The sequence below is a fragment of the Papio anubis genome, chromosome 2 (assembly GCF_008728515.1).
Source record: "Papio anubis isolate 15944 chromosome 2, Panubis1.0, whole genome shotgun sequence".
In the NCBI taxonomy this organism is placed as follows: Eukaryota; Metazoa; Chordata; class Mammalia; order Primates; family Cercopithecidae; genus Papio; species Papio anubis.
The window spans coordinates 73928064-73949033 of NC_044977.1; the positions used below are offsets into that span (position 1 = coordinate 73928064).

The window sequence follows — 20970 nt, forward strand, 5'->3', positions numbered from 1 at the left end:
TCGCTGATAAAGATGAGGAAATACACAGATGCCAACATAAAAAAATTACAAAACAGGTTTATAAAACCAAGTCCAAGGGCTATGATTCCATGTCTAAAAGGCATGCCAGGGATGTGTCCTAAACCCTAAACTGAATGCCTGCTGCCTAAGGATTACAGGACACATTCCTGGCCCACGCTTCCATAACCTTTGAACCTTTTGACCAAGAGTATAAGCATGACTCAGATATTTCAAGTTTGGTCCCAGGAGAAGTTTGGCCACCATAATAAAGTGAATATTGCAATAAAGCAAGCCATTCAAATGTTTGGGTTTCCTAGGGCACCGAAAAGTTATGTTTACACTATACTGTAGTCTATTAAGTATGCAGTAGCATTATGTCTAAAAATTATACATACCTTAATTTTAAAATGCTGTATTGCTAAAAAATGCTCATGAGCATCTAAGCCTGCAGTAAGTTGTAATCTTTTGGCTGCTAGAGGGTCTTGCTTTCATTGATGGCTGCTAAATGACCAGGATAGTGGCTGCTGAAGGTTGGAGTGGCCGTGGAAATTTCTAAAAATTGTAATTGTTGCGTTGATGGACTCTACTTTTCATGAAAGATTTCTCTGTAGCACACAATACATTTTGCCCACAGTAGAACCTCTTTCAAATTTGGAGTCAATCATCTGAAACTCTGCCACTGTTTTCACAACTACATTGATGAAATATTCTAAATCCTTTATTGTCATTTCAACAATGTTCACCATATCTTCACCAGGAGTAGATTTACCTCAATAGATCACTTTCTTTCCTCATCCGTAAGAACCAATTCCTCATCCATTCGAGTTTAATCATGAGATTGTGGCAATTCATCACATCTTCAGGCTCCACTTCTAACTATAGTGGTCTTGCTATTTCCAGTACATCTAGTATGTGTTTCCCTCCACTGAAGTCTTGAACCTCTCAAAATCAGCCATGAGGATGGGAATCAACTTTTTCCAAAGTCTTAGCATGGTCAATATTTTGACCTCCTCCTATGAAGCCACCAATGTTCTTACTGGTATCTAGAATGGTGACTCCTTTCTAGAAGGCTTCCAGAAATTTACTTTGCCCACATCCAGCAAAGGAATCACTGTCGATGCAGCTGTAGCCTTATGAAATGGATTTCTTAAATAATAAAACCTGAAAGTTAAAATTACTCCTTGCTCCACGGACCAAGGAATGGATGTTGTTAGCAAGCAAGAGAACAGCATTCGTCTCCAGCAGAACTCCAGGGTGACCAGGTGCACTGTCAATGAGAAGTAGTATTTTAAAAGCAATCTTTTCCTCTGAGCACTAGGTCCCAGCAGCGGGCTTAAAATATTCCAGAAACCATGCTGTAAAGAGATGTGCTGTCACTCAGGCTTTGTTGTTCCATTACTATGGCAGAGGCAGAGTCGATTTAGCATCATTGTTAAAGGCTCTAGGATTTTCAGGAGAGTCAATGAGCACTGGCTTCAACTTAAAGATACCAGCTGCATTAGCCCCTAACAAGGGAGTCAGCCAGTCCTTTGAAGCTGAGGCCAGGCATTGATGTCTCCTCTCTAGCTCGGAAAGTCCTAGATGACATCTTCTAATAGAAGGCTGTTTCATCTACATTGAAAATCTGTTGTTTAGTGTTAGCGCCTTCACCGATGATCTGAGCTAGATCTCCTGGATAACTTGCTGCAGCTTCTCCATCAGCACTTGCCACTTCACCTTACACTTTTGTGTTCCAGAGATGACTTCTGTCCTTAAACTTCATGAATCAACCTCTCCTAGCTTCAAACTCTGCAGCTTCCTCACCTCTCTCAGCCTTCATGAAAGAGAGTTAGCACCTTGCTCTGGTTTAGGTTTTGGCTTAAGAGGATGTGGCTGGTCTGATCTTCTATCCAGACCACTCAAACTTTCTTCATATCTGCAATGAGGCTGTTACACTTATCATTTAGTGTATTCGCCGGATAGCACTTCTTATTTGCTTCAAGAGCTTTTCCTTTGCATTTACAACTTGGTTAACTGTCACAAGAGGCCTAGATTCTGGCCTATCTCAGCTTTCCACATGCCTTCCTCACTAAATTTAATCATTTTCAGCTTTTAATTTTTTTTTTTTTTTTTTTTGAGACAAGGTCTTGCTGCTACCCAGGCTGGAGTGCAGTGGCACGATCATGGCCCACAGCAACCTCTGCCTGCTGAGCTCAGGTGACCCTCCTACCTCAGCTTCCCAAATAGCTGGGACACAGGCACACACCACCATGCCCAGCTAATTTTTGTACTTTTTGTAGAGACAGGGTTTGGCATGTTGCCTAGGCTGGTCTTGGACTCTTGGGCTCAAGCCATCTGCCACCTTGGCCTCCAAAATGCTGGGATTACAGATGTGAGCCACCATGCCCAGCCCGAGATTTTTATTTAAAATGAGAAAGGTGTGATTCTTCCTTTCACTTGAACACTTAGAGGCCACTGGAGGATTATTAATTGACCTAACTGCAATATTGTCTCTCACAGAATAGAGGCCTGAGGAAAGGGAGAGAGACAGGGAATGGCCGGTTGGTGACCCAGCCCGAACCCACACCACATTTGTCGATTAAGTTTGCTGTCTTCGGTGGACACAGTGTGTGATGCCCCAAAACAATGACAGCAACATGAAAGAGAGCCGATCACAGATCACCACAGCAGATATGATAATGAAAATACTTGAAAGGTGGGAATTACCAAATGTGACACAAAGTGGACATGTGCTACTGGAAAAGGGCGCTGAAAGACTCCCTCAATGCAGGGGTGCCACAAACCTTCAATTTGGGAAAAAATGCACTATCTGAGAAGTGCAATTAAACAAAATATGCCTATATTACTTCTGTAAGCAGAAGAAGTTATGAAGGCAAACCTAGTGCATATGCCAGTGAAAAGACTTCTGGTCAGGTCTACGGAAGAAAATTGAAAATGGTCAAGTTACACCAACAGTAGCTATGCATCCTTTAAGATACAGGAAAAGCCTCCGTGACAAGCAAGCTGGTGGCCTGGAGAGAAACGTGGCGGTCCCTGCAGGCTGCTTCCAGCACCTGGCTGCCTCCTTTCTCCCAAGACCTTTGAGCTGTTGGAGGAGGCTGAGCAGCCTCCCTCTGTTTGCAGCACTCAGCACTTCTAAGGAAAATGGGAGATTCAAGAGTTTTGTGAGGCCCTTTTTAGTTAGCTAGCTAAGGGTTTAAATCATTAAAATACTGCACATAAAATTAAGGACCCCTATTACTTGTCCAAAAATAACCATGAAAATTGTACTGAAAACCAAACTATACTTGTTTAAAAAAAAAAAAAAAAAAAGCTCAGCATCATGCATATTGTTTTTGCATGGGGTGGGTGGTGAGGACAAAAACTCATAAATTACCACTATGTCCTTCCCGCCTGAAAAACAGCTGAGCCTCCCTGCTCCTATCATATTATGAAGGAAAGGGTGCTAGACGGGCAGTCAGCAGATGCCGAGCTGCAGGAGACCACACTGGCCACAAAGTTCTCCGCCTTGACTACCTTACTTATTTCTAAACGCCAGTGTCTTGTTCAGCTTCTGCCACTCACAAGTTCAGCTGCTCCTGGCAAGAGGCAGATGGAAGCAGTTTATGGTTTCAATAGATGACCACTGAATCTATTAACGTAATTACGGCCTTAACGTGGAGTAATGTGAACAGTGAAGGTCCCAGCCAGTCTCGCAGGTGAAGACTTTTGAGTTGAGCAGGAGCGCGTTCTAGTGCCCACAGATTAAATGAGAGCAAATGTAAGCACTTCCAGTGCCAGGCAGAAAGGGATGCTCGCGGCAGTGGCAGCTACTACATAAAGGGCACACTCAACAAAAACAGAAAGCCAGCTGATGAGTGAAGAAAACCAGAAAGGGGCCATCCAGGGTGGGCAGGCTCCCCATCTGCCTTCGGCTACTGGGCTGAATGAACACACGGTGTTTGTTTAGTAATACATTTCTACTTATATGTGTATTCCCAGTACGTGCCAGAACAAAGTCTTCACCTGCGTGGACCACACAGAAAGATAAAAGTGGTCGCCACCTTACTTGACCCCGAGAGGACAGCACCTTTCCATCCCAAGGTGAGGAGATGGTGTCTGCTGGAAAACCCAAGTAGTAACTGGTAAACTTAGTGCGCGCCCAGGGGAGGAGACAGGAGGTGGCAGCAGCGCTGTGTGCTTGGAGACCCAACAGAAGAAGCCGGCGGAGACACCTTCAGGCTGAGGATGCCTGGGACCTCTGTTCACAACAGCCCAGGTTTTTCTGTGACTGTTTTTTGGTCAAATTATTTATTGTCTTTAATCATTAATAAGGGGCTAATCAGAACTCCCTTAAGTGACAACCGTTGCTGTCTATAATGCTCTCAAGAGACTGACTAGAGCCCATGACTTCTGACACTTTCAGAAGATAGGTAAGCAAAAAAAATCCAGATGACCTTTACAGAGCTGACAATGGGGACAGAGACGGCCCCCTGGCCTGAGGAAGACACCCCTCTTCTGCCTGTATTTCTGGCACTGCTTAGTTTTATAACGTCAAGTATAATACATGCCACAACCAGCACAGGGAAGATGATCTTCAATCTACTCAACTCCTACCAGCTTTCGGGGCCACGGGGTTGCCAGTCGATCATGCCATCCCCACCTGCCACCACTGTCTGCAGAAAGGCAGAGGGGCTACGGCTCTGCACAGCTCCACAAAGCTAAGGTCGACAGAAGAGGTCTGCCCAACAGCTGCCACAGAATCAAGCATGAACTACACTGAAATCAGTGAGACAGTGAAATGTGGCAGTTTGGCTTTCTAGTCCAAAAAAGCCACTGAATGTGACTTCTCTGTGTATGTAGCCCAACTGCTATTTGAAACACATAAGAACTTTGTTGTTGTTGTTTTCTGAGACAGGGTCTTGCTGTCACCCAGGCTGGAGTGCAGTGGCGCAGTTGTGACTCACTACAACCTCGACTTCCCGGGCTCAAACGATCGCTCAGCCTCCTGAGTAGCTGGGACTACAGGTGCGTGCCAGCACACCAGGCTAATTTATTTATTTATTTTTTAGAGACACAGTCTTGCCATATGGTCTCAAACTCCTAACCTCGAGCAACCCTCCTGCTTCAAAGCCTCCCAAAGTGCTGAGATGACAGGTGTGAGCACCTCACCCAGCCCATAAAGACCGTTTACCTGCTACTGGCTAAGTGGCTTCAGGACTCATTTTTCTCACACCATTCCTTTGTTTGCTGTGGAACTGGCAGCAGAATGAATGTGCCACAAATACAAGCAGCGCTCACGATATGGCAGTCCTAAGTGGCAGGCTCCCAGCACACACGCCCCCACTCGGCCCTTCCCACGCTCTCACTAGACGTCAACAGCCAATTATTCCTCTGGCTTCACCCCAGTTCTTGTTTCAAAACCGTGACACCCTTCAGGCACCCAACATCAATCCCTCAGAGTTGTCACATTCAACAAAACCATCCAATATCACCTATTTTTCAAACTTCCAACTGGAAAATTTCAATCTAGGATGGGCTGCTCTCCTACAAAAACTTTAACTGGGGCCTGACTCACCTACTTCATGTTCTCCAGACCATCAAATAGCTGAGATTAAAACTGCCAAAGGTACACAAAAACTACCATCAAATAAGTGATCCAACTCGGGGCATCAGGATGAGGAGGTGGCACTGCCAGCTGAGACGCCTGAAGTCCAGGCAGCTGCCGACCCTCTCCAAAGGGAGGCCACTGCTTTGCTCTTGCAAGAAAATCCCTGGTACATGGTCCCTAAGAGAAAAATCATCATTTCACATGCCTGTAAGATCCCAACATTCAGGTGGCTTTACAAGTTTACGGTGTCAAAGCAATGTTGAAATATCTTGCAGAGAGACCTTTTTAGGACATGAAGCTAGAAGTTTGAGGCACTTCTGTAGTACAATGGTTCTCAATTGATGCTAATTGTGGAGTCATCCCACCTGTACTGTGGTACGTTGAAAGTAATTTGTTACTAATAATAGTTAAAAACATCAAAACCACAAATGCTTTCTTCTAGCAATGTTACCTTCACTCCCTTGTATATCTGCACTGTGTAACCAGAAGCCCATTTTATCACTGCTGCAGCCCAGACCCTGGTGAGGGCCACACATGTGAATTCCATCTAACATCAAGATGGGCAAGGCTGAGAACTGCCTGATTGGAATACTCCATCAATTTGATGTGCTACGTTCTCTCATATATACAACATCAACTAGAATATTTTGCACAATATATAGAAACTCAAAGCAGAACATAAGCAGGAGGGAAGGAGAGGTGTTCATCCAAAGTCAGGCTAGAGGAGGAGGAGTGGTGGAGAGGAAGAAAGGTGGGAGGGCGTTCCTCGTCTTACCCTGCCAGCCCCTGTGACTGCCAGACCCCATGCAGGGCAGAGAGCACGTTCCCATTAGCAGTGCTGGAGCCAGCCTGTGTGAACAAAGAGAAACCTGTTATCTTCTGAAGCTCCCAATCACACACTTGCCTCTCAGATATCCTCAGACGCACAGCTCCCCATCACCCTCATCTAGGACACAGTGTCAGATACCAGGGAGTTTCTTGGCAATCAGGACCTGGCTCGCTTGCCCAGAAGCGTTTACGCTCAGATATGCAGGCAAGCAGGGATGTGGCCCACGCCACACGGGAGGCTCTGCTTATCAGAGCTCGCGAGATGAATGATGAACTATTTCACAGGAAAAAGAAGCACCATGAAGCAACGTGAGGAGGGCAGGGAATCATTAGTGTAAACGGTACAACTATGAAACTTGCCTAAGCAGCTAAAAAGCATATTTAATAGAGCGCCGTTTAAATGTTCCATTTACAACATGATCAGCATTCTTAGGTTGGATCCTGCCACCTCTATACTAAAATCTGGCCATATTTGTTCTACTTTTCCAAAAACATAGGACTTTTTTTGTTTTGGTTTGGTTCAGGTATGTTATATGTATGGCATTCTTTCAACTCTCTATCTAGCGGGGTTTTTTAAAACAATTTTTCTCTTAAACAAAATGGTTTCAACATTTCTGACAACTGTCTTAACCCATCCAGTTAAGGCCAACCGTGACCCTAGGTTCAAAGCCTGCCACATGGCAGGAGGCTCGTCAACCTCTCTGAGCCTTAGGTTTGTCAGCAGTAAAAATAGAGTTTATCTGAAGATAGTATTACCAGGCAGTGGCCCTACCAGCCCTATGTGCTTACATAACACAGGGGAAAATGCCTGTGACATGGTACAATGTTATATAGACACTGGGGATATTGTTCCATCAATGGCGGTTTTCTTAGAGGTTCCACAGGCAGCATAAGATGCTATTACAGGTAAATGGTAGCCGTTTGTGTTTACTTTATATACGTGTAGTCCTAGTGCTAACAGATATGAGCATCTGAAGTGTCTCCATTACATTATTTTGCCACTTACCTTTGCCAGCATAATTCTTGTCTTTGCCACATCTAGAGGTGTGGTGACTGCAGCGGCAAATCCACCTGTGCAAATAATACCCAACACCCAAGTGAGATACTGTTTACTGTATTACATGATAATTTTGTAATTTTTAGAATTCCTGACTCTGCCCAAATCACTTCATCATTATGTACACTGATTATGTACACTGATTCAAGAACACGATGCACACATGCACAATCTTTATCCACACACTTCATTTCTTTTGCAGTGACAGAACTCTACCCACTCAGGTGAAAAATACAAGGCTCCACAATTTATCTTGCTCTCTCATTAACTAGCAAACGAATGAGTGTGTGTATGTACGTACATGATGAATGTGTACACATATCACATATATGAATATGGCCAGATGCCCACTCTCAGTATGTGAGACCCTCTGCTCCTAATGGTTCTCAAAGGGTTCACGACTTTCTATGGGCCACGGTCTTTTTTTTTTTTAAGACAGGGTCTCACTGTCTGTCACCAAGACTGGAGTACATTGGTGTGATCATAGCTCACTGCAGCCGCACCCTCCTAGGCTCAAGTGATCTTTCCATCTTAGCCTCCTCCTGAGTAGCTGGGACTACAGCTGCACACCACCATGCTTGGCTAATTTTTAAATTTTCTGCAGCAATAGGGTCTTGCTATGTTGCCCAGGCTGGTCTTGAACTCCTTGCATCAAGCACTCCTCCTGCCTCGGCCTCCCAGAGTGTTGGGATTAAGGCGTTAACCACCATGCCCAGCCTGGACCACCGTTCTTTGAAGTGACTACTTCAAAATGCCTCTATCATTTCTGCTTTGCATATAGCAAAATGGACAGAGTCACATGTAACATTGTGGGGATTTTTGGTATACATGGCTGGATTCTTTGAATTAAAGGAGCAAAGCTTTTTGTGTTTCACAGGCTCCTGATAGCAGGCTAGTCAGAGTTACTACATTTCTAAGCTCTCTTCTACATCTTCTTAGCCTGAGTCTTGCGCTTCAGCACGCATTCCACGTTATGGCTTCCTTCCTACCTTCTCTCTCATGTTTGCATTATCTGAATGTCATGACGGCTGAACTGTACACAGATTGGACTTTTTGAAGGACTTTCTGTTTCAACATAAACCAAGTTTATGGTGTCAATATTTCAATTAGTGCAGTACAAAGATATATTCTAAATCCCAAGAGGCCCTACGAGAGAGAAATAATAAACCCTAAAAGGTGTTATAAAGATTCAGCTTCCAAGAGCTAGGGGGAAAGAGGCAGTGTTACAAGGGCAACAGGACACACGTATGTGAAGGATACTCCGGAAACAGCGCTGCTTTCCTTCTCACTTTTGTGGCTTGTGGACAAGAAACAGCACTACTTTCCTTCTCACTTTTGTGGCTTACAAGAAGGTCATTTGACCTCTTTCTAAATATGATGCTGAAATAAGATTATACCAAGCCTCCTCTGTATGGTAACATTTATTATGACACTGACTTTTTGAACGGTGTACCTATTTATGCTCTCATGGTCCACTTCTGGTTACCCCTGACTGTCAACAGACTTTAGGGGTAAGTACTATCAACTGACAGGAGTATTTGAATCCCCTTTGGTTTACCCATTTCAAATTATGAGTATGTAAAACTCTTTGTCTTAAATTCAGAAGCTGTCTGAAATTCAGAGACTTGCTAAGCTTTGTGTCTTTTAAATTTCTGTGGACTTGGTCTTGAAATCCTACTCTTGTAACCATATATTCTGCCCTGGAAAAGTAAATATACTTTTAGTTACACAACAGGATCCATGAACATCCATCCATCCATCCATCCATCCATGCGTCCATCCATCCCTCCCTCCCCATCTCCCCCAAGAAAGGAAGAAAAGGGAAAAAGACACAAGACACAAAGGCAACAAACTTTACGATCTCAAACTTCTTATACTCCGAAATAATGTATTTGGTTTTGTTTCCCTCACCAGCAGCAGGGTCTAGCCTGAAAGAACCCTTCTTTGGAGGTGGAAAGACCAACGTTTAAATCCCTGCTCTACCAGTTGTCCAGCCTTAGGTAATTACTTATTCTGTAGCTGAAGCACCTTATAAGCTAGGGACTCCTACTACCCCATGCTACAGGTGGGGAAACTGAGGCTTATGGAGGCTAAAAACTTGAAGATTTTACTTAGCGCAGAGCTGAGACGGGGTCTTAAGTCTGTATTGACTCCAGAACTGGGACTCTCAGCCACTGGTCTCCTAGTGGCCTCAGTTTTCTCATCTGTAAAATGCAGACAGTAGTATGACACAGGAATTAAATGGGCCTACGCAACACGTCTGAAACAGCATCTGGCTCACAGCAGTAATCAAAAAAATAACTCTTTCCTGGGTGGGCAGAGCTAATGAGTGATTTTTCTTCGTATCTCTAGACCAGCACACACACAGCAGGCACTCAAAAATGCTTAATTGGTATCCTGCTCTCTAGTTAAATTTTCTCTAGTGAAATTTTCTAGTTATAAACTGAAAATATATATAGTCCTATTCTCTAGTGAATATACAGTCCTGTTCTCTAGTGAAATTTTCTAGTTATAAACTGAAAATTTCAACTCATCCTCTAAAAGGCAGGGAAAAGTAAAGGTAGGAGCTAATATCTGCAGTGCTTACTTCGTATCTGGCATGCCAGGAATGCACTAGGCACATTGATTATTTGATCTCATTTGCATAGGGTTACTATTCCCATCTTACACCCAACTTACTTGCCCAGGCCACACAGCTGGTGCGGGACCTGGGACTGTCACATGTATCATGACTCCAAAAGTATCACTTGTTCCACTACATAATGACTTTGACATATAAGACAAATTAAAATTTGTCCAATGGTTAAAACTCACTTTCATATGTGAAAATGTTCACAAACGATCCTAAACCAATTAAAAAGACCTAAAGGTTGATAAGGAACATCTAATAAATTTAGTTACTGCAAATCAAACTTATTTTGGCCATTAGCAAAGGTCTACCACCATTACTTTAGTGTGGATGCCTGCCAATATTCTCTTGGAGATTTAGGTTTCATGAAAGTAATACGAAGAAAAGTTAAGACAGAAACACGTATGCTCCAAATAGGTTCTAACTTTACTACCGAGAGAGAAGCTGTATTTTATGTGTTACTAATAAATCAATTTGCCCGTCTTCAAATATCAAAGATTTCTCTGATTCGCGGATCTCACAATGCTTTTGTAAGGCTGTAAGGAGGACTTGTGAAGATAATAGAATAGAATAATGGTCATAACGGGGAAGGGCTGGGGGCCAGGACTTTCAGTTAAAATGTAGTTATTTTCTGTTTTATTTAAGGGCATTGTAAGCTACTGGTGATAGATACAAGGAACATTCTAACATATGACACAGGAAATAATCATTTGGTACAGCAATTACAGGCTGCTTTTGTGTTCAAAGCATCCGTGAAACAGTCTTCTACGGTCTCCACTGGAGTTAGGTTTCTACTGAATGTTAGGCTAACTGCTGTCGAGGACAGGATTCAGGGGAAACTAAAATTTTATGATAAAATTATATCTATTTCCTTGGGGAACAAATGTAAATTCCCTAACCGCCCCTCCCCGCCTTAAAGACAAAGTAGCCACCTTCCTACAGTAAGGCTGGAGCTGTCACCTCTGAGCAACGGCTGACAATGTGGGGGCAGCAGTGGGGAAGTCCCCAGACCCACCCCTGGGCACCCTTGCTGCCGTTCATTTCTCCTCCAGACCCTGCGCTGCTCCTGATTAGTCTGGGAGGGACAAGAGCACCACCACGCCCCTCTTACGTGTGACCTCCAGTGAAGCAGACAGATGTGGAAGACTTCCACATCAACAAGAAGGAAAGTGGTTTTTGTTTGTATTTTAATAGAGATTGTGTCAGGCCTTCTCATTTGTTACCCAAATAATCCCTCACCCTATTCTAGAATTTCTAACCCATGGAGAGACTGCAATCAATCTCCTTCCCCGCCTCTTTCTCCCCCACCCCCTTTTCTCCTAGAGAATGTACAGAGGTGTTTATTATGAGAAACTGATCAAAATATACGAGAGCACCAAATATCACTATAGTAGCAAATGTCATACTTCGGCTGCATTATGGTTTATGTTTAGAAGTTCACTGGAAGCAAGGAAGTTGGCAAAGTCCTTTTTTTCCCCTAGTTTCACCCCTGACCAGAAGCCAAGGGAATTTCTGTGCATGACAAGCCATCAACACCTCCAATCTCGTGGGACATTTTTGGATATTTGTGCCAAGTAGTTTATAAAACAAGCATGAGCAAGAAAGAGTGCCAAGGATGGCACACAGAATGGTTCATCTGCAATGATTTAGCCAATTTAAACTTGGAAAAGCACATGGGGATGAGAAATCTGATTTCTGATTTGAGGGCAAGTTTTATCACTGCCTTTATGGCCATGTAAGGGTAAAGTCTGCAAGTGCAGTGTGTAAGTATTTTAAAGGGACTTCACAAGACATCATTCATTTCTATATTCTGTAAGGCACCATGTTGCAACTCTTACAGAATCTCGCTTTTTCATAAATTGGAATATTTTCAAGCGATGTTTATCCTTCAGAAATGCTTTAAAATAGTAACCCTGTTCCTCTGGATCAACATTTGTACCAAATAAAATTTCAAAACAGTAAGAGATATAAATAAGAAATATATTTATCTTTTGCTAAATATATGTGGATCTACTAACAACGGATTTTTTGCAGGCCTTGGACAAACTCCTTCACTTATCAGAACTTCATCAGAAAAAAAAATAAGATGCTTGTATTGGAGGCATTTTAAAATGTATGAGCTATTAGAGGAGACTGTTCTGTACAATAACTTCATTGATATGACATTCCTTCACTCAGTCAAGAAGGTGAATTCCTGTGAAAGTAGGTTTTCATTTTCTGGACGTTGGTGGTTCTTACTGAAATAGTAGTAGTGCCCTATATCGACTTGGTTTTGCAGAGTACAGAGTACTAACCATACATTATCTCAAGCCCTGAAGTAATCCCCTAAGGTAGGAATTGTTGCTTCTACATTACAGGTAAGGAAACTGGCACTCAGGAGGGCCCCAAAGTCTCATTCCTGAGTTGAAGACCAAAAAGAGACTTGACAATCCTGTAAGTCACACAGCTCAGCCTGTGCTAGATGTATAGCTGTGGGCACCTCGCTCCCTTTCTCCACACCCCAGCATCACTGGAGCACCGGCTGTGCTGCCACACTCCCCAGGCGAGTCACCTTCACTGAAAGGGCCTGGATGGTAGGATCCTACCACAAAGATAGAGGATGTCTGATAGGAAGTTCCCTTCTCTCCCTCCTTCTGACAATGTAAGTCCTTAGCATCTATTACAGAGTATTACTCCAAAAAGGAAACTGTAATTAATGCAAATTTCCTTAATAGTAACAATGTCTCTGCAAGCAAATCTTTGAATTGGGTATTTAAGGAATAGGACCAGAGACTATGTTCTTCTTATTTCAACACGTGGAAGTTTTATAGTATTGCTAACTTTAAAAAGTAGCTTTACTTATCCAGGATGACTAAATTTCCATTATGTGCTCACTTTGTCCCCAGGGCCCAGGACAGTGTCTACAAAAATGCACATCTCTCTGAGGGACTGGGGAATAATGACTCCTGACCTCTGGAAAATGAATCAAGACCACCTATTATAACACAGCTAATGACTATGTGTCATGTGGAAACAATCATCATCATAATCAATCTGGATTGGTTTCATGCCTAGAGGCAAAATTCTTATTGTTGATTACCAATTCTACAAGTCAAATGAGCCTATTAATCAAGAGTCCTATAAAATGAATGTTTTCTGTTTTCCCAATCACGACAACAACAACAACAAAACAATGACTATTAAACAAACTGGAAAATAATTATTTTCCAATGAAGTTAACACCCTAAACCTCCCCCACTGGCTTCACATCTCAACTAAAAGTTTCCTTTTCTGGCAAATTTCCATTTTATTTCAACTATAATTCTAATTTAACTTTGTAACAACAAAATATACTTCTCTCTTAGGTTTTTAAATGTGTCACTTACTAAGCTCTTTAAAGCATTTGAGTTCTCATTAAAGCCTCACTGGAAAATTCCTATGACTTAGTGATGGATAACATGATATTGCATATTGTCACCTCGCTCTTGCTTTAATGTCTCGAAAATGCCCAGATGTGTAGATTTCCATACTTCCTACACAGAACAGTTTAGCCTTCAGTAAGTTATGGAGGAGCCTCTGCTCTCCTGACACTACTTAATCTACAGTGCTGTCAAACATGTCACACCAACCGTGAATCATTGCCTTCTGCAGAAATCGCTTAAACCCCCTAAGCACTGCCCAAGGCAGACAGCTGCATGGTAAGCCCTGCACCCACAGCAAGTCTCTTCCCACAGAGGACTTTCTAAATCATCTTTAAGATCATTCCAGGGCCTGAATGAAGGCTTTAATAAAGATAAAAAGAAAAAGAAAAATTTGTCAAAAACAAATTGGTTGTCTTTCAGGCAGACACCTTTTTAGCAGTTTTTTCCCCCCTCTAGGACACGTTCTTTTCTCAACCAGTGGAGCACTCTTCATCTAAACAACCTGGAATTTTTAAAGAATGTTGTTTTTGCACAGTTAATATTTTCACATTTTTCCCCCTCTTAGGGCTTTCCCAGTATAATATAATCCTTTGCACCTGCAAAAGCTCCACAGACTGCTGACTGCCAAGAATCCACCACATGATCCTGCCTCCAGGACCAGAGGGCCTGTGTTTAAGGAGAAAGAAAAATACAAGTTATTAAATATTTGAATTTATCGGAACCTCCTGTGGGTTAGCTCTGGGGATGGGAACTTAAATGAGAAGCTATTTTGGTGGCATTCTTTACTGATGACATAAGTGACTTTCCCAAAGACTTAACTGCATTCTAAAATAAGTCAAAGAAATGAGAGTGACAGCTACAGTAGAGTGCTCAAAGGAAACAATTTTCAGAGTATACATGTGTGTGTGCGCACACAAAACTTCATCGCCACAATTGAGATAGTGAACTTACTCATGACCCACACGTTTTCTTGTCTCCCTATGTAACCCCTCCTTCCTGTCCTTCCTCACTACCCCACAATCTGATCTGTCATTCGATTAGTATGCCTTTCCCAGAATATCATTGTAATCACATATTTTTAAAATCCAACTTCTTTTATTCAGAATTATTTTGTGATTCACCCATGTCATGCAGATATCAACAGTTGACTTCTTCTTCATTAGTAATATTCCGTTGTATGTATATATCGTGATTTACGCGTTTACCTGTTGATGGACATCTGAGATTTTTTCTGTTTGGGGCTATTACAAATAAAGCCACCATGAACATTTGTATACAGGTTTTTATATGTACACATGCTTTCATTTCTCTTGGGGAAATACCTAGCGGTGAAATCGCTAGATCACATGGGAGTTATGTTTAACTTTTTAAGGACTGCCAAACTTGTTTTCCAAAGCAATTGTACCATTTGACATTCCCATGAGTTCCGGTTTCTCCACATCTTCCTAATACTTGTTATCATCACCACTTTAACATTTTAACCATTCTACTAAGTGTGTTGTAGTATTTCTTTCTTTTTATTCTTTTTTTTTTTTTTTTTTGAGACATAGACTCACTCTGTCACCCAGGCTGGAGTGCTGGAGTACAGTGGTACAATCTCAGCTCACTGCAAACTCCAACTCCTGGGTTCATGTGATGCTCTTGCCTCAGCCTCCTGAGTAGCTGGGACTACAGGCGCCCGCCAACATGCCCAGCTAATTTTTGTATTTTTAGTAGAGACAGGGTTTCACCATGTTGCCCAGGCTGGTGTCAAACTCCTGACCTCAAGTGATCCACCCGCCTCAGCCTCCCAAAGTGCTGGGATTACAGGTGTGAGCCACTGCGCCTGGCCTTCATTGTGGTTTTAATCTGTATTTCCCTAATGATGCTGAGCTGCTTTTCATGTACTTATTTGCCATCCACAACATACTGTCTTTGGTGAAGTGTCTGTTCAAATGTGTTGCACATTTGTACTGGGTTACCATATCTCAATGACTGAATTTTTTAAGAGTTCTTTACATATTCTAGACATAGCTCATTTACAGATGTTTTCTTCTAGTCTTGTCTTTTCATTCTTTAAACAGTATCTTTCATCATTCTTTTAACAGCGTCTTTCAAGGAAGTTTTTAATTTTGATGAAGTTCAAATTATCCTTTTACAGATCTTGCTTTTGGTGTCACATCTAAGAAATCTTTGCCTAACTCAAAGTCACAAAGATTTTTTGATCCTGTGTTTTCTTCTAGAAATTTTATGCTTTCAGGTTTTACATTTATATCCATCATACAATATGTAGATTGAAGTGATTTGGTTTTCACATGTGGATCTTCAGTTGTTCCAGTGACTGGGAAAGATAGTAATTTCTCCAGTGAACTGCCCGCTTGCTTTTGTCAAAAATCAATTGTCCACATCTGTGTGGCTCTATTTCTGAACGCTCTATTCTGTTTTCCTCTATAGGCCTATCTTGATATCAATCCCATACTTTCTTCACTACTGTAACTTTATAATGAATCTTGAAATCAGGTAGTATTTGTTTTTCAAATTCTTTTTCAAAGTTCTTCTACCTATTCTAAGTATTTTGCATTTCCATATGAATTTTGCAATCTGATTATCAATTCCTATGAAATAACCTGCTGAGACTGTGATTGGGATGCACCAAATCCATGGATTATTCTGGAGAGAACCAGCTGTTAATGTTGAGGGGTTTTCTTCTCATAGGCATGACATTCCTCTTCATTTAACTAAGGCCTTCTTTACATTCTCTCCACACTGTCTTATAGTTTTCAGTATACAGGTTTTGCACTGGTTTTGTCAAATTTATCCTTAAGTATTTCACATGTTTTGGTGCTACTGCAAATCATACTTTTTTAAAATTTCAATCTCTGATTGTTCATTGCTAATATGCAGAAACTGATTATCAATACAATTGATTTTTGTACACTGATCTTGTATTCTGCAGCCTTGCTAAAGTTACCAACCTCATAGCTTTTTTTATAGAGCTCATCAAATTTTCAACATAGATGACCATATCATCTGTGAATAAAGAGAGCTGTACTTTTTCCTCTCCAATTAAGGTAACTTTTCTTGTTTATTTTCATTTTTGCCTTACTGAATTGAGTAGGACCTTCAGCATAATAGTATGCATTGCAATAGTGACCACAAATATTAACAAAAAAGACCTCTTGAATATACTAATTTAAATAGTTAGAAAAGTATAATGACTTTCTGAGAGTGGTGTGACATTTTTAGGGATAATCAAATACACAGCAACTAAAAGAAGAACAGCAAAGTTCGTTTTAATTTCCTACTCTGAATACTTCCTCACTGACAACTATCTCTGGAAGGTTGTGAAGGTCACTGAGGGGAGGAAGAAGATGCCATGGAAATGAATCATAGGTACTGTTTACTCTGTCAACTTTCACAACTTTTCTTAAGTCAGACAGCTACTATGTTAACTATCTAACAAATTAAATATGTGACAGTGTGTGGTTTGAGGACCAACATTTCCCTCTATCCATACTAACATGAATGATTCTCTGAAAGTGTATTAATTCAATTTACTGCACTGAGAGTGCAGCTCTCAAATAGATATTTGTCATCTTACTTGTGAAAACAGATAAGCGAAAAAAGAAAAGATTTATTAGAAACAGGTTTCTAAAGATAATATTGCCATTAAACTGAGTATCTGGTATATTTTCAGAAAATGCTCTAATGTTTGCAAATAAATCTGTATGCTTTAATAGAAAGCATTATTTTCTCCAGAGCTCCTATAAGCATTGCAGAAAGAGTAAGAAACAAGAGAGTGGAATCGCTTTTTCTTTACTTTTAAGGTGGCAAAGGGTGTATTTTATCAGGTTAATGCCAGTTTTAACACCAACACTTACTTCACCAACTTATTAGAAAAGCAACGCAAAATATAAACTAGATTTCTGTTGATGACTAAAGGTCACCTTCAGTTAATCTACTGACAACTTTAAAGGTTCCAAAGAGTAGAAGGCTACTCCAGATAGACTTGAAATACTGGTAATAATGCTGAGTTTATAAGCAAAAGTAAGTAACAACAAGATGTGAATGTGATAAGAAATCAAAAATGTTATGCAAGTCATAAATTCAACAAGTATTTACTAGGTGTCAGGTATTATAGCCAAGGAGAGAAAAAGTAACAGTCCCTAGGTTTAATATTCGAGGAAGGTATGGTGGGGGCAGAAGAGGATTATAAAAGAGAGAAGTGAGGTGACAGAGAAAGCTTCACAGAGGCACCTGTCATAATCTAGGGAGAAAAAAAATTGGTTGCCAGGGGGAAAAAAAGCCACAATCAAAATAGACTCAGATGGCTGAAGACAACATTTAAAAATAGAATCTCCACAGAGAAGTGTAACTTTCCACTATCACCTGGCCAGAATAATGAGCTTACAAAAAACACATAAAGAAATAATTTGGTATTTGAAATGGATACTAATAAATGCCTTAAAACAAACAAAACATCTCTAGAAGACTCAAAACATGTAAAGCGAGAAACTTCAGTGGCAAACACAAAGCATGACATAAAGAACAACTGTAACAGCAACCACAATACACACTTCCACAGAAGATACAGAACTTCCCATGTTCCAAGTGTGAAGCGCTTTACATACATCAACTCATGTAATTCTCTCCACAATCTTCTGACGTATATGTAATTCTTATTATCTTGTCATTTTATAGACAAAACCATTGTGGCTCACGCCTGTAATTCTAGCACTTTGGGAGGCCATGATGGGAGGATCACTTGAGGCCAGGAGTTTGAGATGAGCCTGGTTAACATAGTGAGATCCCATCTCTAAGGAAAAAACTGTTTAAAGATGAGGCTCAAAGATGTTAAGTAACTCAAAGATTAAACAGTGAGTAGGAAAGCTGGGATCTGGATGGGACACTCTGGTGTGGTTTGGATCACATGGGTTTGGATCTATAGGATATTGTTGTCCAGGTAACACACAGATAAGCATTCATGAGACACTTTACTTCCACACACAAATCACAATTTCTACTGGAATGATTAAAATATCCAAGTGAATGAACAAATTATGTAAATGTCTGAAACAACTTGCTTAAATGAGTTTGTAATGATTTTTCTAATTGAGGAATTGTCTGAATACAGAACTTCAGAAATGTAATACTGAGACCAGCGTAAAAAGGTGAGTGTTATTTACAAATTATTCATTTGAGTGCAACCTTAAATTCGTAAAACAACAATCATCAGAACCTGACTGCTAAAAAGTACTATACAAAAATTATGAACATATTTTGAAATTACATATTTGCTCATCTATTTGGAGGGACAACAGGATTGTAAAAAACAAAATACTCTAGCTGGAAGACATTACTCACAGGAAGACTACATATTGATCATGACATTCACATAATTTTAGACTGGAATGTGGAATAAAAATGTAGTGTAGGTAACAATATAAATGATTACTATTGACAATATTGGTTGGGATTTACTGACTACCTACAAAGCTCTAGGCACTATGCTAAAGATTTTACATGTATAATCTCATTCAATGTTGAGAAGTGTATTAGTCTCCACAAAAACAGGTGAGGGGCAAGTGCTAGGAGATTTTAAGTAACGTGCCTGAGGTCACATAGATAGTAAGTGGGAAAACTGAGGCTGGTTCATTCTGCAAATAGCATTATGTTTCCTCACTATCACATGCAGCTCAATTTCTAGTCAAACTACATCATAATACACATGTTACTAAATACTTTGAAGTTAATAAAATGAATTTAAATAATGTAGGTTTATAAAAGTTTTTTTTAAAGAACCTGCCAAAATTTTTTTAAATTTCCATGATTTCTCAACCTAAATAAGTCATTTCATTGCCACAGAGGTCTAATGATCATTTCTGTCAGGGCAGATAAATAATTAGGGGAGGAGGAGAGGGGCACTAAGGGGCCCAAATGTGAAGAAACAGTAATGCAGGCTCAACCCATGGTGGAGGTTGTATACCAAAATAACAATAAGAAATTTAAAAAGCAAGGAGGCACATTTTCCCTAATGTTTGCTTATTTATCCCAATTCAATCTCCCATTTCCTTTTTCTGTTCAAATGTAAGTAACTTAAGAGACTGAATCTTGTTCTGTTACCCAGGCTGGAGTGCAGTGAAGTGATCACAGCTCACTGCAGCCTCCAACTTCTGCACTCAAGCGATCCTCCCGCCTCAGCCTCCTGAGAAACTGGGACTCTGGGCAAGTGCCACCATGCCCGGCTAATTTATTTTATTTTTTTGAGGCAGCGTCTTGCTATGTTTGCCCAGGGTGGTCTCGAACTCCTGGTCTCAAGTGATCCTCCCACCCCAGCCTCCCAAGTAGCTGGAATTACAGTACAAATAAAATTTTCACATGAATCTATGGTTACATTAATGAGAAATATCAAGTTTAAGTAATGAGAACAGAAGTCAAAAATGTTCTTAGTTTCACTTCGGTAATTTTTCTTAAGTAAAGCTACCTTAATAGAGGCTGATTATAAACCATTTCTAATAGGTTGTATGACACTTTTATTTTGAAATAATTTTAGATTTACAGAAGAGTTACGAAAGTAGGAGCAGTCCACTGAGTGCTGCGGCTCGTGCCTATCATCCCAGCACTTCAGGAGTCTGAGGTGGGAGGATCACTTGAGCCCAGGAGTTTGAGACCAGCCTGAGCAACACAGGGAGACCCTGTCTCTACAAAAAAATGTAAAAATTAGCCAGATGTGGTGGCACATGCCTGAGTCCCAGCTACTAAGGAGGCTGAGGTAGGAGGATTGCTTGAGCCTGGGAGGTTGAAGCTGCAGTTATCGGCGATCACATCACTGCACTCTAGTCTGGGCAGCAGAGCAAGACCCTATCTCAAAAAATAATAATAATATAGTTCCCATATATCCTTCACTCAGCTTCCACAGTATAATTATCAAAGCACAAGACTGAGATTGGTACAATACTATTAACTAAGCTACAGACCCTAGTTGAGTTTCACCGTAACAACTATTGTATAAAAGTAAGCAACTTTTAAACATCAGCTTGACTTTTTAAATTAATAATATTTGTATTATTCATTAGGATACTCAGTGATATGACTACAAAAACAATCAGGTTGTAATTTCCCAAGTGATTCTTCACTTAATGCTAAAGGCCTATCAAAGGAAGAAAAGCATGAAGTAGTTTGGCTCCCTGACCCCCACCCCAAGATAATAACTATTAGCACCAGTAGTCATAGGCCAGAAAGCAAACACCAGGCACAATACTATGAAGTGGCTGGGAGTCCAACCCCAGACCAGATGTCTTCTATCTAAAGTACAGCATGAAGAGAAGGCTTTGTTTTTCACTTTTAAAAGACCCACCCAAATAAGCACTATTGTCTTATGAATAACAAACTGAAAATAAGTGTGTTGGCTCCAGTGAACAAAAACGTACAACTTAGGACTTCTTTAGCTGCTCTATTCAAAAGCAGTTATATCGCTTCCAACCTT

General features: G+C 40.8%; 1 protein-coding gene across 8 annotated transcripts in view; it reads right to left on the reverse strand.

Annotated features, from left to right (window-relative positions):
- The window catches only part of SLC25A26 (solute carrier family 25 member 26), a 163787-nt gene that overhangs the window by 1999 nt on the left and 140818 nt on the right, over nt 1-20970 (reverse strand). For all 8 annotated transcript variants that reach the window (XR_002520351.2, XR_002520350.2, XR_002520353.2 and 5 more), the window contains 3 exons: nt 14102-14171; nt 7425-7489; nt 6366-6439 (listed from right to left, as the gene is read on the reverse strand). Coding sequence is in view for 4 of the 8 variants with exons in the window: in XM_021934257.2 (XP_021789949.1) it covers nt 6366-6439; nt 7425-7489; nt 14102-14171 (209 nt within the window). In the remaining 4 variants the exon portion in view is untranslated. The remainder of the gene's footprint in view (nt 1-6365; nt 6440-7424; nt 7490-14101; nt 14172-20970) is intronic.